Source organism: Mesoplodon densirostris, chromosome 12, assembly GCF_025265405.1.
Source record: "Mesoplodon densirostris isolate mMesDen1 chromosome 12, mMesDen1 primary haplotype, whole genome shotgun sequence".
NCBI classification, from domain to species: Eukaryota; Metazoa; Chordata; class Mammalia; order Artiodactyla; family Ziphiidae; genus Mesoplodon; species Mesoplodon densirostris.
The window spans coordinates 14390341-14402538 of record NC_082672.1 but is presented as its reverse complement, the minus strand read 5'-3'; the positions used below and the strand labels follow the sequence as shown (position 1 = coordinate 14402538).

General features: G+C 39.2%; 1 protein-coding gene across 6 annotated transcripts in view; it reads right to left on the bottom strand.

Moving 5' to 3' along the window:
• LOC132499744 (nesprin-1) overlaps positions 1-11454 on the bottom strand; it is a 241489-nt gene extending 230035 nt beyond the window's left edge. For 5 of the 6 annotated variants that reach the window (XM_060114303.1, XM_060114305.1, XM_060114307.1 and 2 more), the window contains exons 1-6: positions 11143-11454; positions 6920-7056; positions 6517-6694; positions 5712-5894; positions 1909-2052; positions 1428-1583 (exon numbers count right to left, since the gene is read on the bottom strand). In XM_060114303.1, the coding sequence (XP_059970286.1) occupies positions 1428-1583; positions 1909-2052; positions 5712-5894; positions 6517-6694; positions 6920-7056; positions 11143-11385 (1041 nt within the window). In that variant the 5' untranslated portion in view covers positions 11386-11454. The remainder of the gene's footprint in view (positions 1-1427; positions 1584-1908; positions 2053-5711; positions 5895-6516; positions 6695-6919; positions 7057-11142) is intronic. The other variant, XM_060114308.1, reaches the window with a different exon arrangement.
• Positions 11455-12198: the final 744 nt, after the last annotated feature.

The window sequence follows — 12198 nt, the reverse complement described above, 5'->3', positions numbered from 1 at the left end:
TCTAGAAATTTCATTAATGTCTTCCTCACACCTTGTCTGGGAAGCCCACTGAGGTAGTTTCTGCTCTTACACGATCGCATGTGGCTCAGCTGATACCACATACCCACATGACCTACATTGTAGCCAGTTCTAAAAAAACAATTATCTGAGATTCTGTAATATCCCTAAATTGGGACCGTAAATGTGGTTTTATTTATTAAAGCTTATATCTGGGCTTCCCTGGTGGCACAGTGGTTGAGAGTCCGCCTGCCGATGCAGGGGACTCGGGTTCGTGCCCCAGTCAGGGAAGATCCCACATGCCGCGGAGCGGCTGGGCCCGTGAGCCATGGTCTCTGAGCCTGCCCATCCGGAGCCTGTGCTCCACAACGGGAGAGGCCACAACAGTGAGAGGCCTGCGTACCGCAAAAAAAAAAAAAGCTTATATCCAACAGTGAAGATTTTATGAATATAATTGTCAGCTCTTAAAGCATTTGAGTATCTATTGATTTTTTGGTATCTAAATAAATACAAAGGAATAGAAAGAAGGCTTTCATTTATTCTAATTTCAGATATGTGCCAGATTTTCTAAAGACAAAAAAAGTAAAAAACATTGGTGTGAACACAGACTCTTTTACTCCAGCACCTATACTATTTGGCTGTCTCAATGATGTTCTATTGGGGATGCAAACAGCAGGTCAGGAGTAAGCCCACACTAAAACAGGCAAAGCCAAGTTACAGCAGGTTCCCTACATTCTCAGGTCTGAAATACAAAAGGGAAATATAGGGAACAAATGTTACAAGGCCATAAAGCTCAAGGTAGGCTGGCCCTACAAAGTTCAAGATGGGTCTGCTGAATGCTCTAAGTGAGGTCACTGTGGGATCCCATTTACTTTTTTTCTAAGCTGTTAGAAAAGCGCTTTAATGAGTTATAGGAATCATTGCCAATTTTGAGCTCTGCTCTAGAATCTGAGCTGAAACTCTCAATCAACACATCTTTGACTAGTATGTAATGAATAGAAAGAATTGAGACAAATGGAAAAAATGATCCCCCACTCACTCTATGTAGTCCACTAAGTAAATGTAAACTGCTTTGAATTCCTGTTTTTCTAAAGTAATTTAATCTGCGTATCTTTAGACACAATACTCTGAATCCTTCCTTATGTTTATGCTTTGAGTCTTCAAGATAAAAGCTCTGGGGAACATACCTCTTCAGGATTAAAGGGAATATTCTGTGCAATCATAGAGATGGGAAGTCTCTTAGTGTTTGAAACCTCCTTTGCTCTTTTCAGACAAGCATGTTGAGATGAGGCAGAACAAATGTTTGGCTGGGCTTGCAAGGCTAGGGAGAGCACCTACACGCCTCAGCCCTGTCCCGGGGCCCCAGGCTCCCGGACCCCAGCTCTGCGAGCTGGGGCCCACACTCACACACAGCACGTGGCAGGCGTTACCTTTGTTAAATTGCTTAGAGCTAGATACTGAGAAGACAGGTGTGACACCCGGTGCATAAAGCTCCTGCTGGCCGCTTGGCCCTCCCACAGCTGCTGAGCTTTCTCTTTCAGCCTGTGGAGCTGAGGCTCGTAGCAGTTTATTTCCTCAAGGACTGACTGAAAAGCACAAGCAAGTCACTATTAAGAGGCTGGGGAAGAGCACATCGCAGACAAAGCTTCGGCCCCAAGACCGAGGAAACAAACACGGGCGAGTAATAGGTGTGCCCCGAAGGCCCGTTATTATTTCCAAGCTACACACAGTGTGGACTACAGGACCGGACACATCACACCTCAAAGGAAAGCTGGAAAACAGGACGTGTGAAATTGGGGACGGGTGCACTCTATCTCAGGACAGCAAAATCTAACTCCAGGGTGCTTGCACGCCTGTGATCTGAATGCATGGTAGATGGGGGATGGCCAGACGGGCTGAGGGGCTGATCACCTGCAGCTTCTGCTGTTCCCGCCTCTTGGCTGGCAGATCATACAGGCGATTGCTGCTTTCATGCACCATCTTCTCGGTTTTACTCAGCCAGTCCTGTACAGGCTCAGCACTTACTTCAAAGTCCTTCATTTGGATCTTTAGATTCTATGAGGTTTTAGATAGTGTTAGGGACCAAAAAAAAAAAAAAGAAAAACAAATGTTAATAGCAAGTCCAGAGTCTTCACTTGGCATTCAAAGCCCACCACAACCTGACCTCCCCACCCATCTCCCCTTCTTTTCCTGTCCCCAATGTCTGGAAATTTCTATCCTTCACCTTGGTACCAGGCTAATTTGTAAACAACCCTTCAGAGGTTTTTAAATTCTACTTTTTTTTTTTTCTTTTTTTTTGCAGTACGCAGGCCTCTCACTGTTGTGGCCTCTCCCGTTGCGGAGCACAGGCTCCAGACGCGCAGGCTCAGGGGCCCAGCCACCCCGCGGCATGTGGGATCTTCCTGGACCAGGGCATGAACCCACACCCCCTGCATCGGCAGGAGGACTCTCAACCACTGCACCACCAGGGAAGCCCAGCACTAAAGGATTTTAAATTTAAATTTAAATCAGAGCTTTGTGTAGAACTGTCAAAGAGCAAATCCACAAAGGTTAGCTTAAAAATCTATGTGGCAAGAACTGCAGGAGCCTGGGAGAATGGCTCAAGGTTCCATATGTATCCGATCTGGTGTCTACAATGTGGGGACAGTCATGCTGCCATAGTCACCTCTTAGGGAGATGGTAGCTGGGAATGCTTTGGAAAATTAAAAGTGCTTCACAAATGTAAGATACCAGGATAACTCCTGGAGTATTCTACTAAAATGTAAGCTTCATGAGGGCAGGAGTTCTATTCTGTTTTATTCTTTGCTGTATCTCCAGAGCTTAAAATAGTCCTTGGCAAATGGAAGACGTTCAACAAATATTTGTTGAATAATTAAATCAATTTATAAATTCAAGGTGTTTCCATTTTCCTGCCACTGGAGTCTCATGGGGCCACTAAAGGAAAAACTGGGGACCATGATCAGGAATTAGTGCCACAAAGACAGGGGACTGAGTAGTAGGGGCTCAGAGATCTCACGTAAAAAGTTTGGGTTCCTCATCCAAGTAGTGAAGTCAGAGGGCCTGAGCAAGGGGCCTGGGGCACAGGAATAAAGACAGCTTGATACTAAGTCGAACAATTCCTAATGTTCCTCATATGCTTCCTGTCCTTGGGGTTGTACAGGCCTCCCACCAAATGTTCACTCTGCATAATTTTCCTGTTATTTCTCCAATGGCTTCAGTGACCACCTACAAAGCCTTAAAGCCTTCCATTTACAGAACTGTATTCATACAGCACTTCAAGTCAGAGTGCCTGGGTCTACACCTTTTCTTCAACACTTACTAGCTGTGAGAACTTGGTAGATTATTTAAGCACCTTTTGCCTTAATTTCCTCATCCATAAAATAGAAATAAAAGTCTCTACCTCAGAGAATGGTTATGAGGATTAAACACATTAATATATGTTAAGTGTCTTCAACAGTGACTGGTAAATATTCACTCTCACTGTTTTGACAGCTCTACCCTCTCTCTTGAACTTTGCCCTCACCTTCACTGCTACTTTCCTGGCCATTACCTGCTGAGTATATTGCAGGCCCATAAAATTTAACATATATTACATTGAATTAATTTTTCTATCCCTTCCCAAACTACTTTTTCTGTCATATTCATGTCTCAGTTAATGGCATCACCATTCATGCCATCTTCTGAACTAGAAACCAAAGACTTAAACTTAACTTCTCCTTCCCTGGGCCTCTCATTGAATTCTTTACCAAATCCTGTTATGTTTTCTTTTAGAGATAAAGCTCTATCCCTTATCATTTCTTTAATTCAGGCTCTTGTCTCTCTCATCTGGACCATTATGAAAAGCTTTCCCTGGTCTTCCAGCTACTTATCATGTGCCATTCTGGTCTACACTGGAGCCAGAGAGTTGACATGTTTATCTCCAGCTTAAAGATCAGTAGGTTCCTCACTCAGCCTTTCTCAACCCTAGAATTAAGCCCTAGTATCCTAAAGTATCCATTGTATGTAATGAATTAATCTCTCTTCTATGTACCTAGAATGGTATGGGTTATGTTCCATCCTTGTGAAAATTGAGAAAATAAATCCTGTTCTGGGGTTCAGATAAGGAATTCTGGCCAAGAGTCAAGGTCAAATTGCTTAGTATGCAAGACATTCCACTATCTGGCCCTAAGTGTCATCTCCGGTCTTATCTTTGTTGCTTTTCCCACAAAAATCTTACGTGAATGTCAAATCCCTCAAAGTCCCCCATTCAGAGTTGACACTCATGACGCCCTGGCCCTGCACACTCAGTTCCTTCTACCTGAAATGCACGTCGGCTTCGGCCAATTCAAAGAATGTTTAGCCTTCAAGGTTCAGTTAGAATGTCGCCTTTCTGGATACCTTCCTTGACTTCTCCAAATAGAGTTAGTTGCATCCTTCTTTGAGGGATTACCATCTCCTGAGCATACCTATATTATATTGCAACCATCTCTTTATATACTGTTTCCCTCTTCAGAAAATGAATTCCCTGAGGAATGAGAAAAGACTAATCCTTTTGTATTCGTAACATAGTGCCTGGAACACAATAGGTGTTAATATGTGTGTATTCCTAATAGAAAGGAAGGAAGCATGGAGAGAAGACAGGAAGGAAGGAAGGAAGGAAGGAAATGGAAGGGAGGAAGGAAGGAAGGAAGGAAAAGGAAGGGAGGAAGGAAGGAAGGAAGGAAAAGAAAGGGAGGAGGGAAGGAAGGAAAATAAGAAAAGTAGGAAGTCAGGCGATTTCTGACTTACCCATCTACTCCTGGACATCTCTTGAGCTAGGTAACCTCACTATCTGTGCTAGATGTACAGTACTAACTTCCACAGCAGATGCTTCACAGCTCAGGCCACACTGCACTAATGATCCCTGCACAATGGTTATGACTCTCTATTAAATGGAGGATGCCTACCATGAAAGAATAGCCACCATTACAAAGGAGAATTACAATGATCTCTGGTTAGGGAAGAATTGAAGAAACACGCATTTTCTCTTTCCAGATATTAATTCTCTTTTATTGTTATTTCCATCCTGCATTAATTATGGCCATAATTAAATTAAGGCTCTATTCTGCTAGGAAGTGTTGTTTTAAAAGGGAAAAGAATACTTTCCGTGCCTCACAATTTTACTCTCAGAGAAGAGTTGGCACGCAAAACAGATGATCACAAGAACAATATAATTGCACTGTGGCAGAAATTATGTTATGATTATAATAAATTCAATTTATGCTGTCTCTGGATAAAATAAAATAACCATTGTCTCTTTGCATACTGAGCTCCAAAAACCTACTACCTGATATGTGCATTAGGTATACCATCTCAGCCATAGCATTGCCTTACATGGATATTTCTGTTCAATTCTCTTAGGACAACTTCTTAAATTGAGGGATTTCAAATGAAAAATTAAGTGATATTGCCTATAAGTAAAATCAGTTGTTCCTGGTGGGATGGTGCATGGGCAAGCCTGTGATAACTGCCCCTACCGTGCAAGAAGCTATCAAATTCCTCAGTGAGGTTCACACTTCAACACTGAGCTGTTTCTTAGAGTCATCCAGTTATCTATTAATATTCAGAGAGGGATGACCAAAATAATTAACAAGCGTATTTGGAGGTATTGAATACAATACACTGTATTGTAACTACAATGACAGCAGCAGCAACAAACAGCACAGAACATATCCACGTGGTTGGCTATAATATACCTCTAGGGCAGATTCTTTTTGGTGGAGATTTGAATGAAAATTTTTCCAATCTTCTTTTGCAGTTGCAATTTTAGCCTGGATGCCACTAGCTTTCTCTTTGGTCAATAGAGTACTCAAAGATTCTCCTTTAGAAAGCATCATGTTTAGCTTGTGCTGTCCATTTTCACTTTCTGACAAAAATTCCTATAAAGAACAGGGTAAGAGATTAGGCTAATAAAATGCTTTATCCATTGAATTTACTACTTATTTCTCAATATAATCAAAGAAAAGAAATAAACAATTTTTATTGTATATATTAAATGACTAAGGTTCTCTTACCCTATTTGTACAATAATACTTTATGTATTATTGTATTATGTATGTATAACATCTAATAATAATCTTATGTAACTGATATGGTTATTGTGAAAATTACTGAGAAAATCTGCCTAGAGTGCTCAGGCATGGTGCTTGTCACATACAGAGAGCTTTTATTATTTCCTAAATCCCTATTAATATATAAAAATAGCATGCATTTAGATCAATGGACTAGTTTCTTTTCACATACACATCAATTGTTTCAAGCAGGGATTTACCTGAAATTAAAGCCAAACTTTAATATGCTTATAAAGATCTAGAGGCACATTTTTAAACCACTTAAGCACCATTATTGGATAGGTTTTTTTGGCTGCAAGGCTTGTGGGATCTTAGCTCCCCGACCAGGGATTGAACCCGTGCCCCCTCCAATGGAAGCACAGAGTCCTAACCACTGGACAGCCAGGGAATTGCCATCACCATTATTAGAATTAATTGATCACACTCTTACCTGTATTTTCTGAAGACTTGCTGAAACTTCACTAATATTTTGAGGTATATCAAAACATTTAGCTGTAGTGATCTTTTCATGAACCAACCACTGCTGGAAATCCTTGAAGGCTCTTTGAAATCTCTGCTGTAAAATCTGTTCTTTATTCTGACAGCCCTTGGATGCTTGCAAACAAAGACTAAAACCATGATTTGAAACATTTAATGGGAGGAAAAAAATGATAAAGTAGATTAAAATAATGTTCAACAGAGTCAACAGTCCTGAGTATGCCCTCACGCCATTTGGTAATGTATTTAAGATTAATTAATTTATATTATTACTGAACTCACAACTTAAAATAAACAAACCTCTGGCTTCTTATTTGTGTGAAAATATTTTGAATACCAGTAAGGTTCACGCTCACCAATTATATTCTTTAATCAAGCCAGAAACTTTTCTGCTGTATGTACTCAGGTCTCTGGAAAAACGACAAAGTTCATTCAGCTGAGACTTGAGATCCTCTGTCTGAGGCTCTGCTTTTTGTAGAGCATCCAGTATCTCCTATTAGGAAATAACAAGACAGAGGAACAAGCATTTAAACTGGGTAATTTCCACATCCTCATAGTATACATGCATAAATCACATAATAAATTATTAGTGAGGGAAAAACCAACACAGTAGATTCAGTAAAGAAATGAGACCTATTTTCAGGACTCCCCAAGGCATATAATAGCACTTGGTTAATCTGCATCCTTTTCAAGGCATGGATAGTCACTTGAGCATCCAATGTTACCGGGTAGTCAACTGATCAAGTGGTCAAGTAACTTAAAGTGGGACAAGAAAAAGAAAAGCAAAAATAGCCTAAATTGTTTAAAAAAAAAGCAAAAAATCCCAGTCTGCCTAGGCCATTGGAAGATGTGTATGAATATTGTTGGTGTGAGGTGAAGGTGAAGAGAAATCATTTCAAAGAAAAGCAATACTTATTTGGGATTAAAAAATACATAAGGCAACTGGTTTTATGTAGTTTGTATGGTTAACTTTCATATTAAGAATTTATTACATTCCAGAGGTCTAATTTAACTAGCAATTTATTCATTTCATAGTTTCATTCATACAGTCATCAAATATTTGTTAAATGTCTGGCATGTGCCAGTCATTTTGCTGGATTCTGGCACTCCCAAAATGGTATAATTTTTGTACTTGAAGAGCTCACAGTTTAACAAATGAGAGAGAGAGACGTGAATAATCACAGTACTGTGAATACTTAATCCAAAATAAAGTGTTGAGATTTGACAAGTGCACCTCTGAAATCAAGGCCATGGTCTACTGAGTTACACAAGGTGCTTTGCAATCAGAGCTTTCTTCTTATAACTTGTCACAAGAAGCAAATGAGATCACCAGTGTCAAATACTTAGTACAATTCCTGGCACACCAGGTGCCTAATTAGTAAAGACAGCAGGTTATTTAAGTGGGACTATGTGGATAATAGTATCTCCAAGGTAAAAAAAAAAAAAAAAATTAAGGAGGAGGGGCAAGAAGTTGAGTAACTACTCAGATAGCTGTTGCTGTTACTATTATTATTCTCAGAGATATTTATCAAGACCTGGCCTAGATTTGTAGGAAAACCATGCCTCTCAACAAAGTAGGTCTGTGTGGTATCCCTCATCCTAGAAAATGGCACCACTGTTCTCCCACTGATCTGAATCAGAAAACTAAGCATCATCTTGGCCTTGCCCATTTCCCTTCTCACTCTATACAAGAGAAACGAGGGCTAGTCTATTCTATGTCTCAACTCTTTTAATCAGTTCAGTTATCTCTTTTCTTCTGCTTCTCAACTCTCATAGACCCCATTTACTCTCTAGAATGGCACAGTGTTCTCTTAATGTGAATCCTGTTCTCTAGTTGTCTCTTCTGTGTTTTCTCATTCCTCAGTAATTTTGGATCTTGATGCTGTTCCTCCACCTCACGCATCTGGTCAATATGTAATCACACCTCAAGGCTCAGCTCAAATCACAGCTCTTCTAAGGATTCTCTGCCCTCTGTCCCACCTCTTAGGGGCTTATTTCGAGGACACACAACACTTTGTTGGCACTCATTGCAATCCACAGTCCCCAATGGTCTTGAGTTTGTTGGCCTTTCCACCTACACTGTGACTCTGAGAGGAGGGATGCTGTTCCTCGTTTTAAAATCCATTACTTAGCTTAGTGGCTGGGCCATAGAGGAGTCTAAAATATTTTTATTTATAAAATTCACAAATAGTAACTAGAAAGTTTCTCTCCCAAACTCCAAACACTAAAATACTAACTACTATTTTACACCACACTGAACCATTTATTTAAGGAAGAACATTATAACAATTAAAGAAATTTACCATATACCAAAAAGTAAAAAGAACCAGAGATTCAAAGTGGTCATTTATAAATTAGATGATATGAAAAGTGAAAAGCTTTTGACCAAATCTTTATACTAAACATTTTTTCTAAACTTCATCATAGATTAAAGCATTGTAGCAGAGTCTTTCATTTTATAAATATCAGCTCATATACTTCTGTTTCAGTTAAGTCCTAGAATGCATCTTTTTTCCTTGAGGTTATACCGGTTAATAAAATTGCTAAATTTCTAACACTAATAACCTAGTGGATATTAAAAAATATGAGTTTTGCAAACAGAGTGAACAAGATATTTTGCAACATGATTTAATATAGTTTATAGATGATGGTCCATTTTTGTTTTTTAAAGGATTTCTTGAGGCTCATCACTTAATTGCAGAAGAGAAAGAAAACACTTGTGAAGGCTTGTGACTATTATTATGATTTTCAACAATGACAAGCCCTCCCTTACAGCAAAACAATGCCAAAGAACCCTGACAAATCCATTATTTTGTAAAACTTTTCCTATGTACTCATAGTAATGGAAGTATTATCTTTCTTTTTTTAATTAAAATGTCTTCCTAGCTTTTTTGAAATATAATTGACATACAACATTGTAGATAAATTTAAGGTGTATAATGTGTTGGTGTGATACATGTATACATTGCAAAATGATTGCCACCAGAGCATTAGCTCACACTTCCATCCCATCACATAATTACCATTTCTTTTTTTGTGGTAAGAACATTTATTATCTCCGTTTTTATTTTTTATTTTTCATTTATTTTTTCTCCCCATTTTATTGAGATATAATTGACACACAGCACTGTATAAGTTTAAGATGTACAGCATAATGTTATCTCCAAAATAGCATTATTAGAAAGAAAAGAAAATCTGAATATTGGGAGGCAATGTAGTACTGTCATCAAAAGTATGAACTTTGGAGCCAAATCTGGAAGTAGATTTAAGCAGAAGGCTGTCAGCTTTGAATTACTAGTACAATTAAAAGTCCATATTCACTTTTGCATTATCCTGCGCATTTTTTATAGGATTCACCTATTATTTTCACTAATAGTATCACTGAAAACATGGTAGAATAGTAATGTAATCTAAACACAACCAAATCTTTCTTTTCTAAAAATTTCATTCATACTAGTGGAAGAGAAAGGGAGGGAAGCAAAAAAGAATGAAAAACATTATAAATGATTTTTTTGATATCAGAGTGAATAATACTGACCACATGGGACAATTCCCAACTTCCTTGTCCCTGTTTTACAGAACTGCTTTCTGTGCTTTATTCTAGGGCTTAAACCTAAAGCATAGGAAAGGCATCAGGAAAAAACAAACAAAGAAACAAAAAACCTAGAAACATTATAAATAAAATAGTATAAAGAGATGATTATAAAGTCTTATTTTGTGGTGTGCTATATTTCAAATACTTGATTTAAAACAAGACAATGTTGGAAATACTACATGACTTACTACAATACTGGCTGAAGCTATCTTGAAAAGATTATAACATAAATAGAAACAGAGAAGTTTATACTAAACTTCCTTTTAAGGACATCCACGATTCAGAGCACTATAAAACTGCAGATATCGAAAGGCTTTCCGTGATACCATTTAACAGTAAAAGAAAGACTTCAGGCTTCTGCCCATTCTTCACTCTTCCTTTTATGCTTCCCTTCCTCACATTCTGAAAGAGCAACAATTAGTTTAAAAAAGAAAAAGTCCACAAGGCAACTGGTGAGCATGGCTAGGAGTTCTGTTAACGGGTTAATTCAAGCACAGCTGTCAAATCCACACACAGGAGAGCTAATGGGGGAAAACTATGAGTTGTGCTTTAGGAGATTACCAAACGTTTCTTTCAAAGCTATAAATTCAATCATTTAATTGTTAGAGATAATTCCCTGGCAGGAAAACAGCTATGACTCTCGGTCTATTTATGCCTGTGCCCACAGGCCATTTTTTCGGACTGAATGGCTGAACACAATATTACAAACTCTTACATCATACGAAGGAAAATAAAATATTTCCACTTACAGTAAATGCTTCTTACGGTAGCTAAAAACTCCCTCTCCCTTATGTCTGTATTTTTACAATGGTTTGATTTACGAGAAAAGGAAACAGATCAGCTTCACAAATTTAGTTAGGTAAACACTTAGTTTTCCAAGTGTGAATGTTGCATGTTCTTAGTTAGCAAGGATTTTTTAGCAACAAGGAGCGGCAAACAAACATTTGAGCAGAACCACAAGGAGAAAACAGGAAGCCAACTTACCCGGCCCTTCTGCCAGCATTCCACCAGCTCCTGATCTGTGTTCCTGCCTTCCAGGAGGGCTAACTGCTGAGCCCAGCTTGTCAGGAGGGCACCGAACTGTCCCAGGGCCTCCTCCAGCTGAGCCACTTGGCCTGAGAACTCCTGCTCCGAAAGGGCCATTTGGCTAACCAGGTTCTCCAAGCTAGTCTGAGTTTGGAAAACGCTGTCTTCCCACTGCTTCCAGTCCGCACGCAGGGCCTGCATCTCCGTGTCCAAGAGCTCACAGCCACTGACAGTTGTGTTCTGTTTCACTGCAGGGGCCAGCCACTCGACTCTGCTTAGGCGGCTTGCACCAATCTCTCTGGAATCCAACAGCTCCTGTAATGGAATATCACCATGGCAACCGAGAAGGCTCTGAGTCACTTGGGCTGCAAGTTTCCAAATGTGTACAGAGGGGGACCCTGTCCTGCTAGGAAGTTTTAGCAAGTGCGCTACAAGGAACCGGCATCAATTCATCCCCCTTCCCCTAAGTCATAATAGCAGAGAATTATCATTGTGAGTGCCCAGGTTTGTGGCCAAATGAGTTGAGGAAGCCACAACATCCTGAAACAGACTAAAGAGGGACCCTGAAATCAGGCATTGTTTGAATATGTGAAACTATTTTGTTAGTGATTTAAATATTCACCTGTGGTGTATTGCTCCTGTAAATGTGTGAATCCTATTTTTCCCCTAAGTTGACGTCAAGACAAGTGAACAAGGATTGCAGAAGAACTGTGCTCTGCTCATGTCTCTACCCCATTTCCATTTTCTTCCCCGAGATGGTGGCTTAAACCACACTTCCGTTCCACTAGGAATCAAGCTAACCCATCACAAAAAAAGAATAAGCCCTACTCGATTTCAAATACTTCAGTACATTAAGTAAACATTTTTATAGTAACTAAAATAAATAATTCACAGACATACTTAATCAAAAGTTCAAAGTAACCTTTAGACAGCATTCATTAATTACTATTATTTTTACTTTTAAAAACCTCACTAGAAATTTAACAGTTTAACTGTAACTTTTAGGCTTAAAGC